The sequence below is a fragment of the Sciurus vulgaris genome (assembly GCF_902686455.1).
Source record: "Sciurus vulgaris genome assembly, chromosome: 11".
NCBI lineage: Eukaryota > Metazoa > Chordata > Mammalia > Rodentia > Sciuridae > Sciurus > Sciurus vulgaris.
The window spans coordinates 80,177,004-80,198,142 of record NC_136472.1 but is presented as its reverse complement, the minus strand read 5'-3'; the positions used below and the strand labels follow the sequence as shown (position 1 = coordinate 80,198,142).

The following is a 21,139-nucleotide window of genomic DNA, read 5'->3' as shown; positions in this document are numbered from 1 at the left end:
TGTGATTCCCCATCTGGGGCCTACAGTCATTGATCAAAGGGAGTTACTAAGCACTGCAGTTATTGGAGGGGGTATTTGAATCCATTTCCCTTCCAAGCAGATACTGTTTTAAAAATGTAATCATATGCTATTTATACCACAGTATCGTTTATAATGGCTTCTCATATTTTCTCAAGCATAAACTTCTAAAATATAACATGCCTATGTTAAAATGAAATTTCAACATTAAAAGGGGGACCTCATACTCAGAAACACTGGGAGCCATTGATTTAGAACTTTATTCTTTCGATGATTATTCATGACATCTGTCATGTACAAGGGCATTGTGGTAGCTCTTGTCATCTTGCCTTTTGAACTATCCATTTACAAGTATAGGAGGCTGGATTGCTGGATTTTTCAATGATGAACTCTCCCATATCACTTCTCCCCCCACTTTTGCCATTTCCTCTTTGAATAAATATTTTATTTCTATTCCTTTTCAAAATGTGGGCATGTCACTAGGATATAGGATAGAAGGAAGGGAATATAAGAAGAGTAGTGTCTCATTACATAGAAAAATGGTTTCATTGGAAGAACATTTCTGAGGAAACTTCTACCTTACTTTTAAAGGGGAAACCAGGGCTGGGGGTGTGGTTCAGTGGTAGAGCATGTGCTTAGTATTCATGAGGCCTTGGGTTCAATCTTCAGCACCAAAACAAACAAACAAAAACTAAACCTGTAGGGCTGGCAATGAAGAGAAGGGAAGGACAATTCCTGTTTTTTGGACTCATCTTCCTCTTGGAGAGACTTGTAATCATTTTCCTTGCCACCACTAGACTATCATCAAGGGATACAGTTTCCTCTCTAATTCTAGTTTAGTCTCCAATGCTTCCTGTATCCTCATTGTACAGATGAATAAAGGTAAAATATTTGGGCAGGTTTTTGATATAATAAAATGGAAATAACAAGGGGTCACCCAGCAGCCAAGGATTTGACTCATAAAATATGGCATTTCTCTTTGATCTTGTTTTAGCTGGGGTGCTGCCTTGTGTAAGGGAGAACCTAGCAAGACCCACTTCTCCACTCCCACCATTCTCCACACGTAGCCCAAGGGCCTCCTCCTTCCAGGTTTTGATTCCTTCTTTGAGAACTTGTATCCTTCCAACATGAATGTGTTCTCCCCTTCAGGGCAGAGATGGAACTTGTCCAGAAGCGTTATTGCTCTCTCTTTGGGAACTCTAACAGACTGTTGGACTGTGAGTCTCCGACCTAAAACAGGACCCACACATCAAATGGGTGTGAGAGGCTCTTGTTTGTTCGGCCTCTCGGGATGAGGTTTTTTTTTTTTTTTTCCTCTATATCTTATAAGTATACTTTTCATATATTTATCAAATTTATGTTAGTTATTATTATTCTATTATTATTTTTCTGGGTGCCTAAATAACCAACTGTAGAGTGAGGTTTTTTTTTTGTTGTTGTTGTTGTTGTTGGACCAGGGATTAAAACCCAGGGGCACTTAACCACTGAGCCACACATCCCCAGGCCCTTTTATTTTTTATTTGAGACAGGGTCTCATTACGTTGCTTGGGGGTCTCAATTGCTGAGGCTGGCCTTGAACTTGTGATCTTCCTGCCTCAGCCTATCAAGCTGCTGGGATTATAGGCATGCGCCACCTCAATGTGGTTTAGTTTTTTATCAGCGGTCTAAGTAAATGAGTTAAAAATAGTAGTATAGTAGTGATTATTGAGTCAGGTCAGTGAAAAGACCAGCATGCTACATAGTTTGTTGTGTAACTGTTAGTAAGTGGCTAAGGTTGTGACCATCATTGCAAACTTAGGAGAAAGATATTTGTGTCCCCTGCTGAAGGCTGAAGTTGGTTGTCAGCTCTCTGCAACAGCATGTTGTAGTGAAGAGCAGGTTTTTTCTTTCTTTCTCTTTTTCCCCATACTGGGATTGAAACCAGAGGAGCTATACCACTGAGCTACATCCTCAATCCTTTTTATTTTATTTTGGGTCAAAGTCTCACTAGGTTGCCCAGGCTGGCCTTGAATTTGTGCTCCTTCTGACTCAGTCTCCCAAGCAGCTGGGATTACAGGCATGCCCCATTGTGCCCCTGGCTTCAGATTTGAGTTTTGTCAGAAGCAGGAGCGGGTTGGTATGAAGAGCATGTAAAAAGGATTGTATTTTATTTCTGTTTATTAACTATGTTATTTTGGGCAAATTATCTGACCTCTCTGAGGGTCACCATCCTTGTTTTAACACTGATGTTATGAAAGTGCCCCAGGTGATGGGCTGGCCAGGTGATCTGCATCAAGCAACACAGTGCCAGCATGCAGAGGGTACTCTGTGTTATTCTCTCCTACCCTCACTGCCCCCAGATGACTGATAGGTATAATATTATTACAAGTTTTTCTGGGTATAATATTTATTTTTGTGCAGTTTAAAAATCCAAATTATTTTTGCCACATTACATTGTATTTAAAGGATGTTCTCTTTGTTCTTTCTTCCCTACCCATTCTCTCAGATCCTTTTCTCCTCCACATGGTGAAGGAGGGAAGTATCTTTTAAAATTTAAAATTTCTTGTACCATATTCTAGAAAGAACTGCTGTGTATAACTAGTGTTTCCTTTCTGAGGTCATGTTTGTATTGCTTTGATAGCACTATTATTTATTTTGGATATTTCAGTAAATCAAATTACAAAAATAATTTAAAATTCCAGCTCTGCTCTGACCTTGGCTAAGTCATCTGACCGCTTTGAGCTCTGTTTCCTCAGTTGCGCAACAGATCAAACAGCGTTTAAGTCCCTTTTATGTTGTGATTTATACAATCTCTATTCAGGAGCCCAGAACTGGAAGTGTCTCAGTTCTGAACAGCAGAGGGCACACTGCCCCTTGTGTGCCTGACCATTAAGTACTGAAAACTAGAGTTCATAATACCTGGAAGTTGGTATCCTGGATGGTGGGAGGGAGCCAAGAAAATTCCATAAATTCATATTGTGTAAAGGACATTTCACTGTATGTTTCCAGTTGTTTAATATTTAGGTGAAACAGAAAATAGGAGATTTTGACATTCTAAAAATACTATCTGTAATTCTCCTAAGAATATCACTACCTTTTACCAACTAAGTAATTCATGTTAGGACTGGTGTGCAAATGCATCAGAGAGGATAATTAATATTTATTGAGAAATTATTATTTTTCAGGAATTATACCTGGTACTTGAGGTGCATTTTCTCTATCCTTACAGCAATTCTTTGAGCAATGGGTTATTATCTTTAGTTTATCTAGGAAGATATCAGGGCTTGGAGGATTAAGTGACTTACCTGGCCTTATAGCTGGTAAAGATTTGGGATTGGGTCTGTTAACTCCCAAACTTGCTTTCTTTCTACCATTGGAAGATTCCTCCCTTTTTTCTTCCAATCTTAAAAATTAAGACTGATTTCTAGGAGCAGAAGTGCCTAGATATAGTCATACAAAAGAACTTGGCTTACTCTGGTTCTGAAGTTCCTGTGGCCCTTGTAATTCTAGGTGGAAGGTTTTTCTCTGGCAAGAACTTTCTACTATTTATATTAAACATGACATATATAAACACATACCACATTTTCAAATTTGAAATCTTCCTACTGGATATTGAAATGTTATTCTTTGTAGGCTGCTTTTAAAGGTTATAACAATATCTCATTTTATAAGAAGGCTGGGTTTGAAAATCACTATGGCAAAATCACCTTTGGATAGCCTGTGGGATATCCTCTTGTTCTAGAGAGCCTTGTACCTCTCTTCTTTACATCTAACACAGCAACTCTTTCCTTCTTCACTGAAATAGATTGTGTGTGTGTTGGTTGTTGTTGAGGTTCTTTTGATGCATTTGGCTTATATTGGGAGTATGTTGAGGGGTAATTGAAATCTATAAACACCAGAGACTTAGTCAGCATAGTGAAATGCTTATAGCATTAGAGTTATCCTGATCAAGGGAAGGGATAGCAGATTCATGTCTTTTTTTGATTCTTCCTCTAATCTGGTAGTTTTTAAAACTTCAACTGTATATCAGAACATTCGCAGAGCTTGTTAAAGTACAGCTCACTAGATTCTACAATTACAGTTTCAGATTCAGTAGGTCTGGGATTCAGCCAGAGAGGTTGCAGTTCTAGCAAATTCCCAGTGATGCAGATACTGCTGGCCCTAGGACCTCACGGTGAGAACCACTACGCTACTTAAGTGGAGGCCCTGGAATCACTTGCATACCTTCCCTTCACTGTTTGTTTCTCTTTTTCTCTTTTATTTTTAGACTGAGTGGGTGTAGTTGAATTAGTTTAAGTGAAATGCAGGGATTGTGGCTCAGCCTATTTTTTGCCCCATTGTTTAGTTCAGCACTTGTCGCAGAATAGGAATTCAATACATGCTTGTTGAATGAGTGATGAAGTAAATTAAAGGATGTAATGGGAGGGATATATAGGACACCATTGTTTTATACCTAGTCCTAGATATACAGATGATCAACACATAAGTGAAAAAGTGCTCATCATCTCTAGTAATTAGAGAAATGCAAATCAAAACCACTCTAAGATTTCATCTAACTCCAATTAGAATGGCTATTATCAATAACACAAGCAATAATAAGTTTTGGCATGGATGTGAGGAAAAAGGCACACTCATACATTGCTGGTGGGGTTGCAAATTGGTACAGCCACTCTGGAAAGCAGTCTGGAGATTCCTCAGAAAAATTCCCATTCTTGTGGTTGTACACGATGTGGAATTACACTGGTTGTGTATTCATACATGAACATAGGAAAGTTATGTTCAATTCATTCTACCATCTTTCCCATTCCTATCCCTCCTCTCTTCCCTTCATTCCCCTTTGTCTAATCCAATGAACTTCTATTCTTTCCCACCCTCTGTTGTGCATTAGCATCTGCATATCAGAGAGAACATTCTGCCTTTGGGTTTTGGGGATTGGCTTATTTCACTTAGCATGACAGTCTCCAGTTCCATCCATTTACCAGCAAATGCCAGAATTTCATTCTTCTTTACGGTTGAGTAATATTCCATTGTATATATATAGTTCATTTTCTTCATCCATCCAGGACTTAACTATTATGAATTGAGCTGCTATACACATTGATGTGACTGTGTCACTGTAGTATGCTGATTTTAAGTCCTTTGTGTATATACTGGTGAGTGGGATAACTGAGTCAAATGATAGTTCCATTCCAAGTTTACTGAGGAATCTCCATATTGCTTTCCATAATGATTGCACCTATTTGCATTCACATAGCAATGTATAAGTATACCTTTTTCCCTCATCCTCACAACATTTATTGTTGCTTGTATTCTTGATAATTGTCATTTTGATTGGAGTGAGATGAAATCTTAGAGTTGTTTTAATTTGCATTTCTGTAATTACTAGAGATGTTGAACATTTTTAAATATATTTGTGACCATTCATATTTCTTCTGTGAATTGTCTGTTCAGTTATTTTGCCCATTTATTGATTGCATTATTTGTTTGTTTGTTTGATTTTGGTATTGTTTTTTGAGGTCTTTATATCCTGGAGATTAATGCTCTATCTGAGGTGCAGGTGGCATAGATTTCCTCCCATACTGTAGGCTCTCTCTTCATGTTCTTGATTGTTTCCTTTGCTGTGAAGAAGCTTTTTTGGTTTGACACCATCCCATTTATTGATTCTTGATTTTAATAGTAGGCATCTCAAGACTAGAATAGCTTGTACTTTAGACCTGTGTATGGTGACGATTATAGAGATCAGTAAGTATGCAGTTAGAATTTGATGCAGATTTGAAACACTTGCATTTTGGGACCTATCATATGTGAAGAGTGTGTGTGTGTGTGTGTGTGTGTGTGTGTGTGTGTGTGTGTGTATGCGCACGTGTGCAGGGAGTCTCATCGATTTTAAAATGACCTAGACAAGTCTTGCAGGGTCTAGTGTAGGTCAGCACCAGTCTCTGCTCCAGGGAGCCTGGGGCAGTGCTGCAAGAGCAGCCTGCACAGGCTCCAGACCAGGCCCTGCGGTCCCACTGCTGTCCCTTCACAGCTGTTGCCAAGATCCTAAGGCTCAGTGGCTCAGGGTAACTCTGTAAATTCAAATAGCTGCACCCCAATCTTACCAGGTCATAGGATTTGACATTTAGATGTAAAATAGCCAGTTCATAAAAATCTCAAAGGGTAAGAAAAACTTCACAGAATATATCCGAAGTTCAACTTGAGTTTAAAATCATTTTATCATTCTTATTTTTCAACACATTTTTTATAATCTGTCTTATAAAGTCTCACTATCCTGTATGTTTTTTTCTCTTTTTTGGCATAAACTTTAATTCCTTTAAGTTCACTTTACTTTTTTATGTTGAAGTATTTTCAGGTATTAAAAGTTTGATGTTCTACCTTTAAATCTTTCAGTGTACAACTGTAAAAAGCCAGACATTTTCTGATGTATCCAAAACAATATGATCACTCCTAAACAGTCTTTAGAATTGTCTAATACCTTGTCCATATAAAAATCAACCCAGTTTTCTTTAGATTGTTATTTGTCTCTTATTTATTCAAATTAGGATCCATTCAGGATAATGCATTGCATCTGGTTATTATTCTTCGTAAAATTCACTTAATCTAAAACTTTCTCCTATCCTCTGCATTTCCTAGAACCTGGTCAGTAGATCCCAAGTTTGGATTTAAAAAAAAAACTGAATATTTTTGGCAAGAATTGGTGCACACCTGTATCCCAGTGGCTTGGGAGGCTGAGGCAGGAAGATCACAAGGTCAAAGCCAACCTCAGCAACTGCGAGGTGCTAAACAACTCAGTGAGACCCTGTCTTTAAAGAAAATACAACATAGGACTGGGGATGTGGCTCAGTGGTTGAGTGCCCCAAGTTCAATCCCCCAACCCTCACCCCTTCCAAAAAAATGTATCATGGGTAATACGTGTTTCGTGTTGTGTACACGAGGTGGTACTTAACCCCTGCCTGCCCACCATTAGTGCTGCCAACATCCATTGCCAGATTGAGGTGACAACCTGATCCTTATAAAGTTACATTTCCCCCTCTTAACAAGAGAGTTTTGCTATGGTATTACTTTGACACTGTATGAATATTCGTTTTCCTATTATCCATTCTCCTAATGTTTTTAACACCAATTGATAATTCTTGCCTGAATCAGTAACTTTGCAGAAGGTTTTCTAATTCTGTCATTCCTTCTGCATTAAATGACATTTGATTAAACAGCTTTTCTTCACCAATCAGGATTATTTGATACCCTAAAATATAATTATTTTGCAAAGGCAGGTTAAATGTTGAAATTTTTATTTTTTAATTCCCTGTTTCAAAGTAAAGGATTCATTTAATGAATACTTTAAATGGTGGCAAATGAATTTTTTCCTTGCTTTTTTTTAAAAAAAAAATCTGTATATACTAAAGGATTTTCTTGAATTAAATGTTTCAATCAACTTTTTAATGTTTGATTTGTTTCATGTTCAGTTTATTAAAATGTTAGCTGGTGATAGTCTCTTGCAATTAGCTCCTTATCTGTTAATGTAACTCTATTACTTTTTGAGCACTTCTTTGTTTATTTGCACAGCAAGATGTATAGGCTTATCTTGTGAATTCCTGGTCTAGATGTCAGTCAGTCACAGTACTAACAAGCTCTAGTTCTTTTTACTGAGAATGGTATTAGACACCAAAGTCTTGGCACTTGGAATGTCTATTAATACTAGTGTAATAGTGTCTATTTAGTGCTTGAATTTTGATACTGAAGTTTGAATAATGAAAAATCACATAGTAAGGGATATGTACATTTTGAAAAATAATGATATGTATTGTATGCTTGAAAAATGCTCAGAGAGTAGATTTTGAGTATTCTCACCACAAAAAATAAGTATGTGATATAGTGCTTATGTTAATTATCTCAAGTCTAGTCATTCCACAATGTACACATATTTCAAAACATCATGTTGTACACCATAATTATATCTTGTCAATTAAAAATCAAGTAAAAGAAAAAGAAAAAATAATGGCCTCATGTTTCTATTTCAATTTTGATATTATTATTTTGTGGTGCTGGGGACTGAACTCAGGACCTTGTGCATGCTAGGCAAGTGTTTTGCTACTGAGCTACAGCCCCAGCTCAACATCATTTTGTTTTTAAAGTACTACTTGGTTTGATAATTCTGTCTTTTCTTTTACACTGGAAATCTTGACCACGGATATTAAACATTGTTTTATCTTACCATATAGAGAAAACAATTTCAAAACAACAGCATCAATATTACCATTAATAATAAACCAAATAAAGTTTAAGGTTTTATTATTTTTGTAGCATAGGTTGGTTTAAATGGAAGAATGAATTATTGTTATATTGATATCATTTAATTACCTTCCTTTGAAATATATCTTGTCTGTTTTGTTTTTATCACAGGTTGATCATTTTGGATTTAGTAACATGAAAACTTTTAAACAGCGGTACCTGCTATCTGACAAACACTGGGACAAAGATGGTGGATCAATACTTTTCTACACTGGTAACGAAGGGGACATTGTTTGGTTTTGCAATAACACGGTATGTGCAGATTAGTGAACTTCCTCTGCTCAAACAATTTGCCTCTTATGAGAAAATACAAAAAAAATGTTTTCAATATAGATGACCAAGCACTACCATTCTAAACTGTAAAGTTCTTTTTAACAATGATATAAAGATAAACTCATTAACAATGGAAAAATAGCAAAAATACATGGATAGGAGTTCACAAAAGAATATAGATACCAAGAAGCCTGCATGTTCAGTTTTAAAGAATTACACATGAAAAGAATTAAATACATTTTTTATTATAAAGTGGTAGAATAATCATTATCATCTCCACTGCCAGTATTTGGCATGGTGCCTGGTTCTCAGAAGGTCCCAGTAAATGTTTGTTGAACTAAATGGAAAGTAAAGACATAGAACCAATTATACTGATATCACATTCCTCATTGGTGGCTATTTCCTTAGGAATAAGAATCTAAATATGTTAGTTGAAAATAAAATGATTCCCTGAGAAAGGAGATCCAAGGATGACTCTCTTTTTTTCAGATGAATGACCAATGAGAGCAGAACTTCCTTTCCATCAGATTCTGTGGAACAATGGTTGCTGCCTTGTCTCTTTTCCTTACCCTTTTGCGTTTTTGGGGGGCAGTGCTGGGGATTGAACCCAGGGCCTTGTGCTTGCACTCTACCAACTGAGCTATATCCCCAGCCCTGTGACTGCCCTTTTATGCCAAGGCTACAGGGCAACTTCCATTCAGATTTTCCCAGCTCCTGTTCTCTTGTTTTGTAGGCAGGTAGCTGTTGCTGCCTCCCCCCGACCCTACTACTTGTTAAACACTGGAGCAGAACCTTAGGTTTGCCTGGGAATTCCTGTCCTCAAAAGTGGCGAGAACAGTTCTGGAAAACTGACTAGAGGTAGCTCTTGGAAGGACAGATCCTGACCTTCCTAGTCCCAGACATCTTCCTCTACTTACTAAAATATTACAATTACATGTTCACTTTCAGATGTTCCTTTTCAAGAAGCAGTGTAGTATAGAAATAGTGAAAACTTCAACCAGACTGTCAAGATTGGAATTCTGGTTTTGCCACTGTACTGTTTTGTTTTGGGAAAGTTTTTTATTTTGTGCCCCAGTTTTTTCACTGTTAAATGGATGTAATAAAAATATCCAGTGCATAGAGTTATGAAGACTAAATAAGATAAAAAAAATCTACTTCATAATGTTAATAAAGTACATGCACCTCTTTTGAAAAATATATCTGATATATAGATGCAGACAAAGGCTTATTACATTGTGAATCAGTTCAATTAAATTGTTTTCTCTTGAGGTCTGAGGACAACTTCACAGAGTCCTGGATAATTTGATGGATAGTTTTTACTCTTAAGACACAGTCTTGTAGGGTAAGACACACGTAAGCCAATCTCACAGCACAGAAATAGAGATCTAGGCCTAGCCCAGCAGTGCAGAAGGGGATTACTACTACCGTGGGGCAGGCAGGGGAGGGCAAGTGTGAGTTTTGTGTGGGCAGGATCTGTAGCTATGTGGCATAGAACGAGTGGGTCCTTGAAGGAGAACGGTGGGACTATTGACACCATCACAGGTGTTGGATTAAATTCCCCATCCTCACATGCATGCAGCTCTTCTAATTATTTGCTTATTGATCAAAACCATCAAAAACACTTTGAGGTTCTTAGTCCTTATTAGGGAGTGGGAACTCATTAAAAAGTAACACTGTGCATTAGGAATGACAATTCATTTTGATCATTTTTAATGTAATCCATCTATGCCTGTCTGGAATGCTTTGTCGAGAAGAATTCTGAGGTCACCACTGAGCGTGGTGAACAAAGGCAGTGAGGAATAAATGAGCAACCATAAGTGTTGAGGTAGGAAGTTTAACAGCACCTGATGATGGTGTTCTGCAGCCATGTAGCCTAGGTTTGAATCTGGTTTCTGACAGTTACTCGCTGTGTCAGTATCAAGGATTGTTTCGTCTTGTGTCTCTGTGTCCTTGTCTGTAAAATCAAATTGTTTCTTGTTTGTTTTGATAATTAAGTGAATTAATACATAGGAAATGTTTAGAACAGTGCCTGACTTATAAAAGTACTCAGTTAATATTAGCTATTGTCAGCTACTATTTATTTTCCAATAAATAAAATTAATATAACCACCCCCTGGGGTTTAGTATTCTTATTTGTCCTGTTTTCTCTGGTATGGTATAAATGCCTGTGATGAGAGTCTGACTTTGATACCATAAGTTCTTTCCCAGATTATTTGGTGCCTAGTGCAATTTGAAGATTGTTTGAGACCTAATATTGATTCTAGGATAAGAGGGTCAGGATAAGAAAGTTGGAATGACTTTTCTTATGAGCAACTTGAACTTTTTTTTAATTGTTTCACTCTAATACAACATTCAATAGTGAAACAACAATTATGTCATTTATCTGTAGAAGAAACACAAATTATGCAACTTTTCAGAGAACTCCTTCTGATCTGGTTTAACGTCTATTTCATGTGGTTTGTAAAAGTTTTCAGTGACTCCCGATTTTATCTTGTGATTTGTGAACTCTTCCTAGGGGTTCATGTGGGATGTGGCTGAGGAACTGAAAGCTATGTTAGTGTTTGCTGAACATCGATATTATGGAGAGTCCCTACCCTTTGGCAACAACTCATTCCAGGTAAGTATATGTTTTGCTCTGAAGTTTAAAGTTGGGAACATTTTCTACTTACAAGTCCTACGGTGAGATAGTTTTGATGTGAGCTGCCTGAAATATTAAGAATTTGTGCTTAATCTTTTCTTTTTTTGGTACAATTTGAATGAGCTGAGGCTTTAAAAGCCATATTATTATCTGTCTGATGTTAGTCAGTTTTTAGTTCAGTGTGTCAGGCCAGTTTTGGCCAGCTCAGTCTTACTCTATGGCTTCAGAGACAGTGCAGGGGACTTTTCATTATTTCAAAAGTATAAGTCAACAATCCTACTTTATAAATTATATGCTTTGTCAATCCAGTCACTGAAAATATATAATGAGCACATAAATATTTGTCTAATAAGGTGTTTTTCAATCCAATCTAGTCAATAAAATAAGAGAAATAAGCTATATGATTCAGAAAGACTAACTGCCCCTGGGATTCCCTTCAGCTTTTCCTCTTTGTACAAAAAGCTCTGGCCTTGACCACCGGCTCTACACCTAATTAAACCTGGATGCTTTTTCCTCAACTGAGTCACTACCCTTGTGATTCTGCTTATTTTAATTTTCAATCTGTGGTATTATTTTCTTAATATTTTTCTTCAAGGAACTCACTTTTTAAAGTTAGCATTATCTTAACCAGGGGCTTCATGTACTAGTTATTTTTTCCATGTTACATTAAAATAAGATAATCAATGTTACATTAAAAAACATTTATGGGCTGGGGTTGTGGCTCCGTGGTAGAGCACTTGCCTTGCACGTGTGAGGCACTGGGTTTGATCCTCAGCACCACATAAAAATAAATAAAAGTATTTGTGTCCATCTACAACTAAAAATATTTTTTAAAAAATTTGTGTACTACCTGAGATCATCTTGCATACCATCAGTATATATATATATATACTGATATATATATGTATATATATATATATATATATATATATATATACATATCATGCTTTTGAGGAGATCTCAGCTAGAAGAACTTGGGGTCCATAGTTTTTTAGTCTGTTTTGCAAGGAATTTTTAATTTTTATCCTCAGGTTTTATTATTTTTGTTATAAATAAAATAAATAAAAATAAGTAAATATGTTCTTTGTTATAAACAGAAAGCTGACAGTTGTTGGGATATCTAACTTAGTGTTTTTCATACATAATTGATTAGAAAAGTTGACAGGTCCTGAAACCAATAGAAAGCAGTCAGCCTGATGCAGATAGAAACATAATTCCCTTGCCGAGGTCACTATAATTGATGCTCTGTCAACAAAATGGAGCCAAGGGCTCTTTTTCATATGCTTCTTTCCCTTTCTGTGCTCACAGAATTTGTCAGTAGCATGATGGATGTTACAGATATTTTTCAAGGATTGGAAAAGAATTGCATTCAACTATACATAGTGCCATAAAAACAGGAAGTAAAGAATAGTGACAGATAGGAGGTAAGAAGTCAGAAAGCATACATCATGGATGAGGGGGAAGGCTAAAGGAGTAGGTGGCATCTATAGGAAGAGGAGAGGTGGGTGCTCTGTGGCTCAGTAATGTGTCAAATAATGGAAGGAGTCAACAGAGTGTTGAGACCCACACATGAAGGTCCAACAGGATAGCTGGGTGTAGCTATGTAGCTATGTTTGTTATCTGCTGCTATCTTATCAAAACTTTGTGGCTTAAAACAGCAATAAGCCTTTATTAGCTCACAGTTTCAGGTAAGGAATTGGGAGTGGTTTATCTGGGTGGTTCTGTTTCAGGGGTCTCATGAAGCTAAGAGGTCAGCATCTGCCTGAGTCAGATAAAGGCTTGACTCCACTTATGGAGGTGAACACATGAGTGATAAACTGACCCGGAGATTGGCAAGAGACTTTGGTTCTTCTCCTCCTAGGCTTCCCGAAGGGCCTACTTGAGTGTATTCATGACATGGCAGCTAACTGCCCTCAAAATTGACAAATCAAGAAAGCAATGTAGAAGCTACCATGCTTTTTTTTTTTTTTTTTAATCTAACCTTGGTACTTCTGCCACATTTTTTCATTAAAACCAAGACACTAAGTCCAGCCATGTTCAAAGGGAGTGAGATTAGGCTTCAGCTTTTAAAGTAAGGGATATCAGGAATTATTGAGACATTTTAAAAACACTGTTAGCCTCCTCAGTTCAGCCAGACACCATTTAAGGCTCAGTTTCTTATACTGCAGAGGGAAATTGTCCCCATGCAGAGATCTAGACAACTTTGAAACATACTTTACGAGTTTCCCTTCTGTCTGGGATTGATGTCTTGTATTGTTGGTGCCTGAAAAAATATTTTTCTCAATGGGTATGGTGGCACATGCCTCTAATCCCAGCAGCTCAGGTGGCTGAGGCAGGAGGGTTGCAAGTTTAAAGCCAGCCTCAGCAAAAGTGAGGTGTTAAGTAACTCAATGAGATCCTGTCTCTAAATAAAATACAAAATAGGGCTGGAGATGTGGCTCAGTGGTCAAGTGCCCCTGAGTTCAATCCTTGATGCCCCACTCCCTGCAGCCAAAATATTTTTTCTCTTCCAATTTTGCAGCTTAGTTTACTCACAATATATAATCCTTCTGATGGAGAAAAACAAGTTTTATTTTTATTGGTGATCTTTACCTCATTTGTCCATAGGATTCATTTTATCATTTCCTACATGACAGACATTTTAAATGTGTCAAGATTAGAAATACAAGTTATAACAGTTGTCTATTAGGCTTAGTTTTATATTTTATCACATTTGCTCTTAAATGTTATTTACAGTTTGTTGTTTCTTATTTCTATTGCCTCAACAAGGTCTTCAGTCAATAGCATTTAGTAGAAATTCCAACTAAATGCAAAGTACATTATGTTCTTCCACAATCTTAAAAACACATTTCATGAGTTATTTAAATCAGCACAGCTATTGATTTGACTGGGCATTTTAACTCAATTGCCTAGAAATTCTATTTGGAGAAAAGCTTATTTGTCTCTGACTTTTTTCTAGATCTATGCTATGCCTAAACTGCTATTATGTACACATTTATACCCATGCTCTTTATTATTTTTCTTTAGGATATCAAACACTTGAATTTTCTGACATCAGAACAAGCTCTAGCTGATTTTGCTGAGTTAATCAAACACTTGAAAAGAACAATCCCAGGAGCTGAAGATCAACCTGTCATTGCCATAGGGGGCTCTTATGGTGGCATGCTTGCAGCCTGGTTTAGGATGAAATATCCTCACATAGTAGTTGGGTAAGTGTACATATGTTGGGTATGAGAACTTCTCAGTAATTGTCAAGGCAAACTTAGAGATCTGTTTTGAGTAAAACATGTCCCATTCTATTATTGAGATTTCTAGTTTCCATCTCTTTAAAATGGTGTTATTTTTCTCATCATTTTTGTTCAGTCTCAGCTTTAATTTTAAAACTTGAGTTAAGCGAGTTTTGTATTTCTTTTCTCCCTTGTTTGCCTTACTCTTTAGAGCCCTTGCAGCTTCTGCCCCTATCTGGCAGTTTGAAGACTTTGTTCCTTGTGATTCATTTATGAAGATTGTAACTACAGATTTTAGAAAAAGTGGTTCAAATTGTTCAGTGAGCATCCTCAGGTCCTGGGATGCCATTAACCGACTCGCAAGTACAGGTAAGCTTTATTCAAGGGAATTGATTTGAGATTTTGGTTAAATTCAACACTTTCCCTTTTTCTTCTCTCTCTCTTTCTCTCCCCCCCCCCCCCTTATTCTTTGTGGAGGCTGCCTCTCCTCCTTCTCTTCTTCTTCCTCTCTTCATCTCTTTCTTCCCCTCATTCCCTTCCTCCTCTTCCTCCTCCTCTTACTTCTTCTTTTCTTTTTTTTTAGATGGTCTCACTGTGTTACCCAGGCTGGTCTCAAACTCATGGGTTTAAATGAGCATCCTACCTTAGCCTCCTAGGTAGCTGGGGCTATAGGCCTGCACCACTATGTCCAGCAGTTCTTCCAATTTTAAGAAAATGTTTATTAAAGTAAAATGTATGTTTGTACAGAAAACTGCACAAATCAAAATGCATAACTTGATGAATTTTCACAAACTGAGTACTTAGTGTAACTAGCATCCTGATCAAGAACATTATCAACATCTCAGAAATTCCCTGGTGCCTTTCTCAGGCTCTACCTCCATACCTACCCAGCTACTTACTATCCTCATTCCATGAGCCATAGATTAATTTTGCTCGTTCTTGAACTTTTAAGTAATTGAAATTGTATATTATATATTTTTTGTCTGTTGGCTTTTGCTCAATAGTATGTCTGTTATATGTATCTATTTGTTTTATTAGTTCTAATTTATACATTCTCATTCCTGTATAGTATTTTTATTTATTTGTTTCAATAGTATTTTAATAAGAGGAAATAATTCAGACTACTAATTCTAGTAATCTCCATAAAGATAGGTAACTTGTCTATCACAGAAATATCCTGTAACTCTACTGAATATTTTACTGAATGTTGAAAAAAGTCTGTGGAAAATTGGTATAGAAAATTGAGTTTTCTGTAATACTAAGTGAAGAATGAATGATCTGTAAAGACTTCTTTTGACTAAAACTTTTTAGACTCCAGCATTGTGATTCTATTCTCAGGAAGTGGTCTACAGTGGCTTGCTCAAGCCCTTCACTTATGTAGCCCATTGACATTTGAGGACATCCCAAATTTGAAAGAATGGATCATGGAAACTTGGGTGAATCTGGCAATGGTGAACTACCCTTATGCGTCTAACTTTTTACAGCCTTTGCCTGCTTGGCCTCTCAAGGTAACAGGAAAATTTCCTCTCGTTTTTATTTTATTTTTATTTTCATTTTAAAATTTGTTCTAACTAGTTATACATGACAGTAGAATGCATTTTGACACAAATGGAGCACAACTTCTCATTCCTCTGGCTGTACATGGTGCTGAGTCACACCAGTATGGTAATCATACATGTATATAGGGTAATAATGTCTGTCTCATTCTACTGTCCTTCCCATCCCCACTGCCCCACCCCTCCCCTCACTCCCTTCTGCACAATCCAAAGTTCCTTCATTCTTCCCTAATGCCCCCCACCCCTCAACTATGGATCAGCATCTGCTTATCAGAGAAAACATTCTGCCTTTGGTTGTTTGGTATTGGCTTATTTCACTTAGCATGATATTCTCTAGTTCCATCCATTTACCTGCAAATGCCAGAATTTCATTCTTTTTTAAGGCTGAGTAATATTCCATTGTGTTTATGTACCACATTTTATTTATTCATTCGTCTGTTGAAGAGCATCTAGGTTCGTTCCATAGTTTAGCTATTGTGAATTGAGCTGCTTAAAACATTGATGTGGCTGCGTCACTGTAGTATGCTGATTTTAAGTCCTTTGGGTATAAACTGAGGAGTGGGATAGCTGGGTCAAATGATGGTTCCATTCCAGGTTTTCTGAGGAATCTCCATACTGCTTTCCATAGTGGTTGCACTAATTTGCAGTCCCACCAGCAATGTATGAGTGTACCTCTTTTCCCCACATCCTCACCAACATATATTATTTCTTGTATTCTTGATAATTGCCATTCTGACTGGAGTGAGATAAAATCTCAGAGTAGTTTTGAGTTGCATTTCTCTAATTGCTAGAGTCGATGAACATTTTTTCATGTTTGTTGATTGATTGTATTTCTTCTGTGAAGTGCCCATTTAGTTCCTTAGCTCATTTAGTGATTGGGTTATTAATTTTTTTGGTGTTAAGGGTTTTGAGTTCTTTATATATCCTGGAGATTAGTGCTCTATCTGAGGTGCATGTGGTAAAGATTTTCTCTCATTCTGTCAGTTCTCTTTTCATGTTATTGTTTCTTTTGCTGAGAAGAAGCTTTTTAGTTTGAATTCATCCCATTTATTGATTATTACTTTGATTTCTTGTGCTTTGGGAGTCTTGTTAAAGAAGTCTGATCCTAATGGCCAACATGATGAAGATTTGGGCCTACTTTTTCTTCTATTAGAGTTTGGGTCTCTGTGCTAGCGCCTCAGTCTTTCATACACTTTCAGTTGATTTTCATGCAGGATAAGAGATAGAGGTTTAATTTCATTTTGTTACATATTAATTTCCATTTTGCCCAGCAGCATTTGTTGAGGAGGCTATCTGTTCTTCAATGTATGTTTTTGGCACCCTTGTCTAGTATGAGATAACTGTATTTATGTGGGTTTGTTTCTGTGTCTTCTATTCTGTACCATTGGTCTACAATAGCATGCCATTTTTGTTACTATTGCTCTATAATATAGTTTAAGGTCTGGTATTGGTGATGCCTCTTGCTTCATTCTTCTTGCTAAGGATTGCTTTGGCTATTCTGGGTCTCTTATTTTTCTAAATGAATTTCATGATTGCTTTTTCTAGTTTTATGAAGAATGTCATTGGGATTTTAATAGGAATTGCATTAAATCTATATAACACTTTTGGTAGTGTGGACATTTTGACAATATTAATTCTGCCTATCCAAAAGCATGGATTCCATCCTCTAAGGTCTTCTTCAAATTCTCTCTTCAGTGTTCTGTAGTTTTTATTATAGAGGACTTTCACTTCTTTCATTGGATTGATTCCCAATTTTTTTTTTTTTTTGAGGCTTTTGTAAATGGGATAGTTTTCCTAATTTTTCTTGCAGTGGATTCATTGCTTATGTATAGAAATGCATTTGATTTATGGGTATTGATTTTATATCCTGCTACATTGTTGAATTCATTTATAAGTTCTAGAAGTTTTCTGGTGGAATTTTTTGGATCTTCTAAATATAGAATCATGTCATCAGCAAATAGTGATAGTTTGAGTTCTTCTGTTCCTATTTGTATCCCTTTCGTCTGATTGCTCTGGCTAGAGTTTCAAGGATGATGTTGAATAGGAGTGGTAAAAGAAGGCATCCCTGTCTTGTTCCAGTTTTTAGAGGGAATGCTTTCAATTTTTCTCCATTTAAAATGATATTGGCCTTGGGCTTAGCATAGATAGCTTTTATAATGTTGAGGTATGTTCCTACTATCCCTAGTTTTTCTAGTGTTTTGAACATGAAGGGGTGCTGTATTTTGTCAAATGCTTTTTCTGCATCTATTGTGATAATCATATGGTTCTTGTCTTTAAGTCTGTTGATGTGATGTATTACATTTATTGATTTCCATATGTTGAACCAACCTTCCTTCCCTTGGATGAACCCTGCTTGATTGTGGTGCGTTATCTTTTAAATATGTTTTTGTATGCAATTTGCCAGAATTTTATTGAGAATTTTTGCATCTATGTTCATCAGGGATATTGGTCTGAATTTTTTTTCCTTAAAGTGTCTTTGTCTGGTTTTGGTATCAGTGGTACTAGCCTCATAGAATGAGTTTGGAAGAGTTCCCTTCTTTTCTACTTCTTGGAATAATTTGAGGAGTATTGGTGTTAATTATTATTTGAAGGTCTTGTAGAACTTGGCTGAGAATCTGTCTGGTCCTGGGGTTTTCTTGGTTGGTAGGCTTTTTTTTTTTTTTTTTTTTTTTTTTTTTTTTTTTTTGCAGTGCTGGGGATTTGAACCCAGGGCCTTGTGCTTATAAGGAAGCACTCTAGGTTGGTAGGCTTTTGATGGCTTCTTCTATTTCAGTGCTTGAAATTGACCTATTTAGATTGTATACATCTTCCTGATTCAGTTTGGGAGGATCTCTCTAAAAATTTGTCAATGTCTTTGATATTTTCCATTTTGTTGAAGTATAGATTTTCAAAGTTGCTTCTAATTTTACATATTTCAATGGTGTCTGTTGTGATCTTTCCTTTTTCATCATCTTGCATTTTCTGTCTGACACCATCTTTATTTTGATGATTAGTCTAAATATGTACCTTCTAAACTCCTTCTCTGACATTTCTTCTACTATGTTGTCTATGGATTCTACTGTGGGAACATCTTGGTTTGTTTAAGGTCCTTTTTTCATGTTGTCTTCTCATCTAGCAGTATGGATCTGAGGCAGTGCAATTTCTTCCCTGTATTCTTAGAGTGTTCCTGAAGGCTTTAATACCTTACCTTTAAGGAGGAGACCAATATTAACAAAACCCAATGCAAACAATATACAACCTTAAGCCAAATAAGTCCTATTAAGGCATGTCCAGTTTTGTCTCAATAAACAGAAATGAAGTACTCAATTATTGTCTACAATATAAACAGTAAGTTTGCTAAAATGGTTTACTGCTTCAAGTGATGGACAATGAAGGAAATGAGTAGTGTAAGATGTGATGTTTAAGAGGGGAAAGGAGAGAAGATAGAGGTAAAAATTTATAGTAAGAGGAAGGGAGGAATTCATAGAGGTTAGTATAAAAGAGAAGGAGAACCCAGGGAGACAGATAGAGAAAAAGTATATACAAATTTTTAAAAAAGTAAAAATATAAGAATACACAATATAACTAGAATATATACTATTCAGAGAACCTAGACATCCCATTCCTCAATAATTGATGCATGAAAAATATTTGGATTCAAAGATGGTAGAGGTATGAGAGAGAGGACAAAAAAAAATTAGTCTCAGTGGAAAATTGAATGATTGCTTCCATTGGCTTTCAGAAATGTTCTCAGCTTCCCTTCTCTGCTGACAGGTAGGGTTATCTGAAGTTGATGTTAGCTCCAGTCTGGTGGCTGCTGGACTTGTTGGTTGGGTGAGCTGATAGTAAGATGCCCTCATACCCTCTTGCAGTCTTCCCACCCATTTTAGCCATCCCCTTTGCTACCCACACACTTCAGGACTCACTGAGCTGGAGAGAGCTTGTTTTCTCCAGTTTTTCCAATCTGTGCTCACCCCCAGCTGCCCCTAATCTCCAGCTTTGCACAGGACCCAGACCCAGACTAACCCATGCAAACCCAGCTGCAATCTGATGGACCTGGGCTTCAGCTTCCCCAGGCTCTGCCTTGCTGCAGTCCCAAGATCTCAATACCCTTTCAACTTGTAGAGAGATTATCATGGCACTCACACAAAGGAGCCACCCTGCAAAGAGGCAGCCTAATGGAGGCCACTAGGACACCCAACAGAAAGACCTCAGGTGCAACCAGACCTGCAGTACCCTGATACTATATCTCTAGGCCCTTGCTGGTATCCCAAGACTGAGGTGGCCACCCCCCAACATGGCAGCATTGGTGGTGGCAAACCTGCAGGCTCTGGCCAGTTTCCCAAAATGGTGGCGACTGCGTATAACCAAACCTGCGGTTACTGTGACAATGGACTTCCAGGCAACAGTAGACAATGGGTGATCTGCTGGTGGTCTTTTGGCAGTCTGCAGGCTAATGGGGGGTGATCGGCAGGTTAACATTGGGCGGTGGGCAGTGGATAGGTGAAAGGTGGGGTATGGGCCGCAAGAGGCGGCAGACAGGCAAATGGTGGTTGATAGGTGGCAGTCAATGAGCGATCTGTGCTCAAAAGGCAGGCAATATCCTGGCAGACAGCAGGGGATTGAAGCAGACAAATGATGGGTAAGCAGCAGGGGATTGGAGAAACAGTATTTCCTCTGCTTCAATCCCAAGTCACAGAGCAACAAGGAATGCAGACTCCCTCTAGTTTGCCATCTTGGATTCCCCTCTCATTTTACTTAATGACATACTATTCATTTTCCTCATACATTCTCTGACTTTCATCATCAGAGGAAATCCCAGTGACTAGGATTCTGTGGGCTCTGTGGAGTTACTCAAATCTGGGTGGGAATCCTGGGTTCAACCACTTTTGTAATTATGTGACTTTGGACATGTTGTATAATTTCTGAACCTGTTTTTCCCATGAAAAATTGGGGTAAGACATCAGTGATAGAGCTGTATGGAGTAGAAATAATAACAATAGTTGCAGTCAGTGGAGTATTTACTATGTGCCAAATCCTGGACTATACACTTTGCATATATACTATATTTAATCTGTGATGTATGTATAATGCCTAGGTCTATGTCATATGTGGTTGGTGCTTAATAAATTGCAGTTGTTATCATAGTATTATGATTCAGTCAGCTTCTAAAGCTTTCT

At 37.3% G+C, this 21,139-nt stretch overlaps 1 protein-coding gene across 2 annotated transcripts in view; it reads left to right on the top strand.

Moving 5' to 3' along the window:
* PRCP (prolylcarboxypeptidase) overlaps nucleotides 1–21,139 on the top strand; it is a 77,875-nt gene that overhangs the window by 36,224 nt on the left and 20,512 nt on the right. For both annotated transcript variants that reach the window (XM_079105599.1, XM_079105598.1), the window contains exons 2-6: nucleotides 8,398–8,538; nucleotides 11,075–11,176; nucleotides 14,225–14,406; nucleotides 14,636–14,793; nucleotides 15,763–15,932. In XM_079105599.1, coding sequence (XP_078961725.1) covers nucleotides 8,398–8,538; nucleotides 11,075–11,176; nucleotides 14,225–14,406; nucleotides 14,636–14,793; nucleotides 15,763–15,932 — 753 coding nt within the window. The remainder of the gene's footprint in view (nucleotides 1–8,397; nucleotides 8,539–11,074; nucleotides 11,177–14,224; nucleotides 14,407–14,635; nucleotides 14,794–15,762; nucleotides 15,933–21,139) is intronic.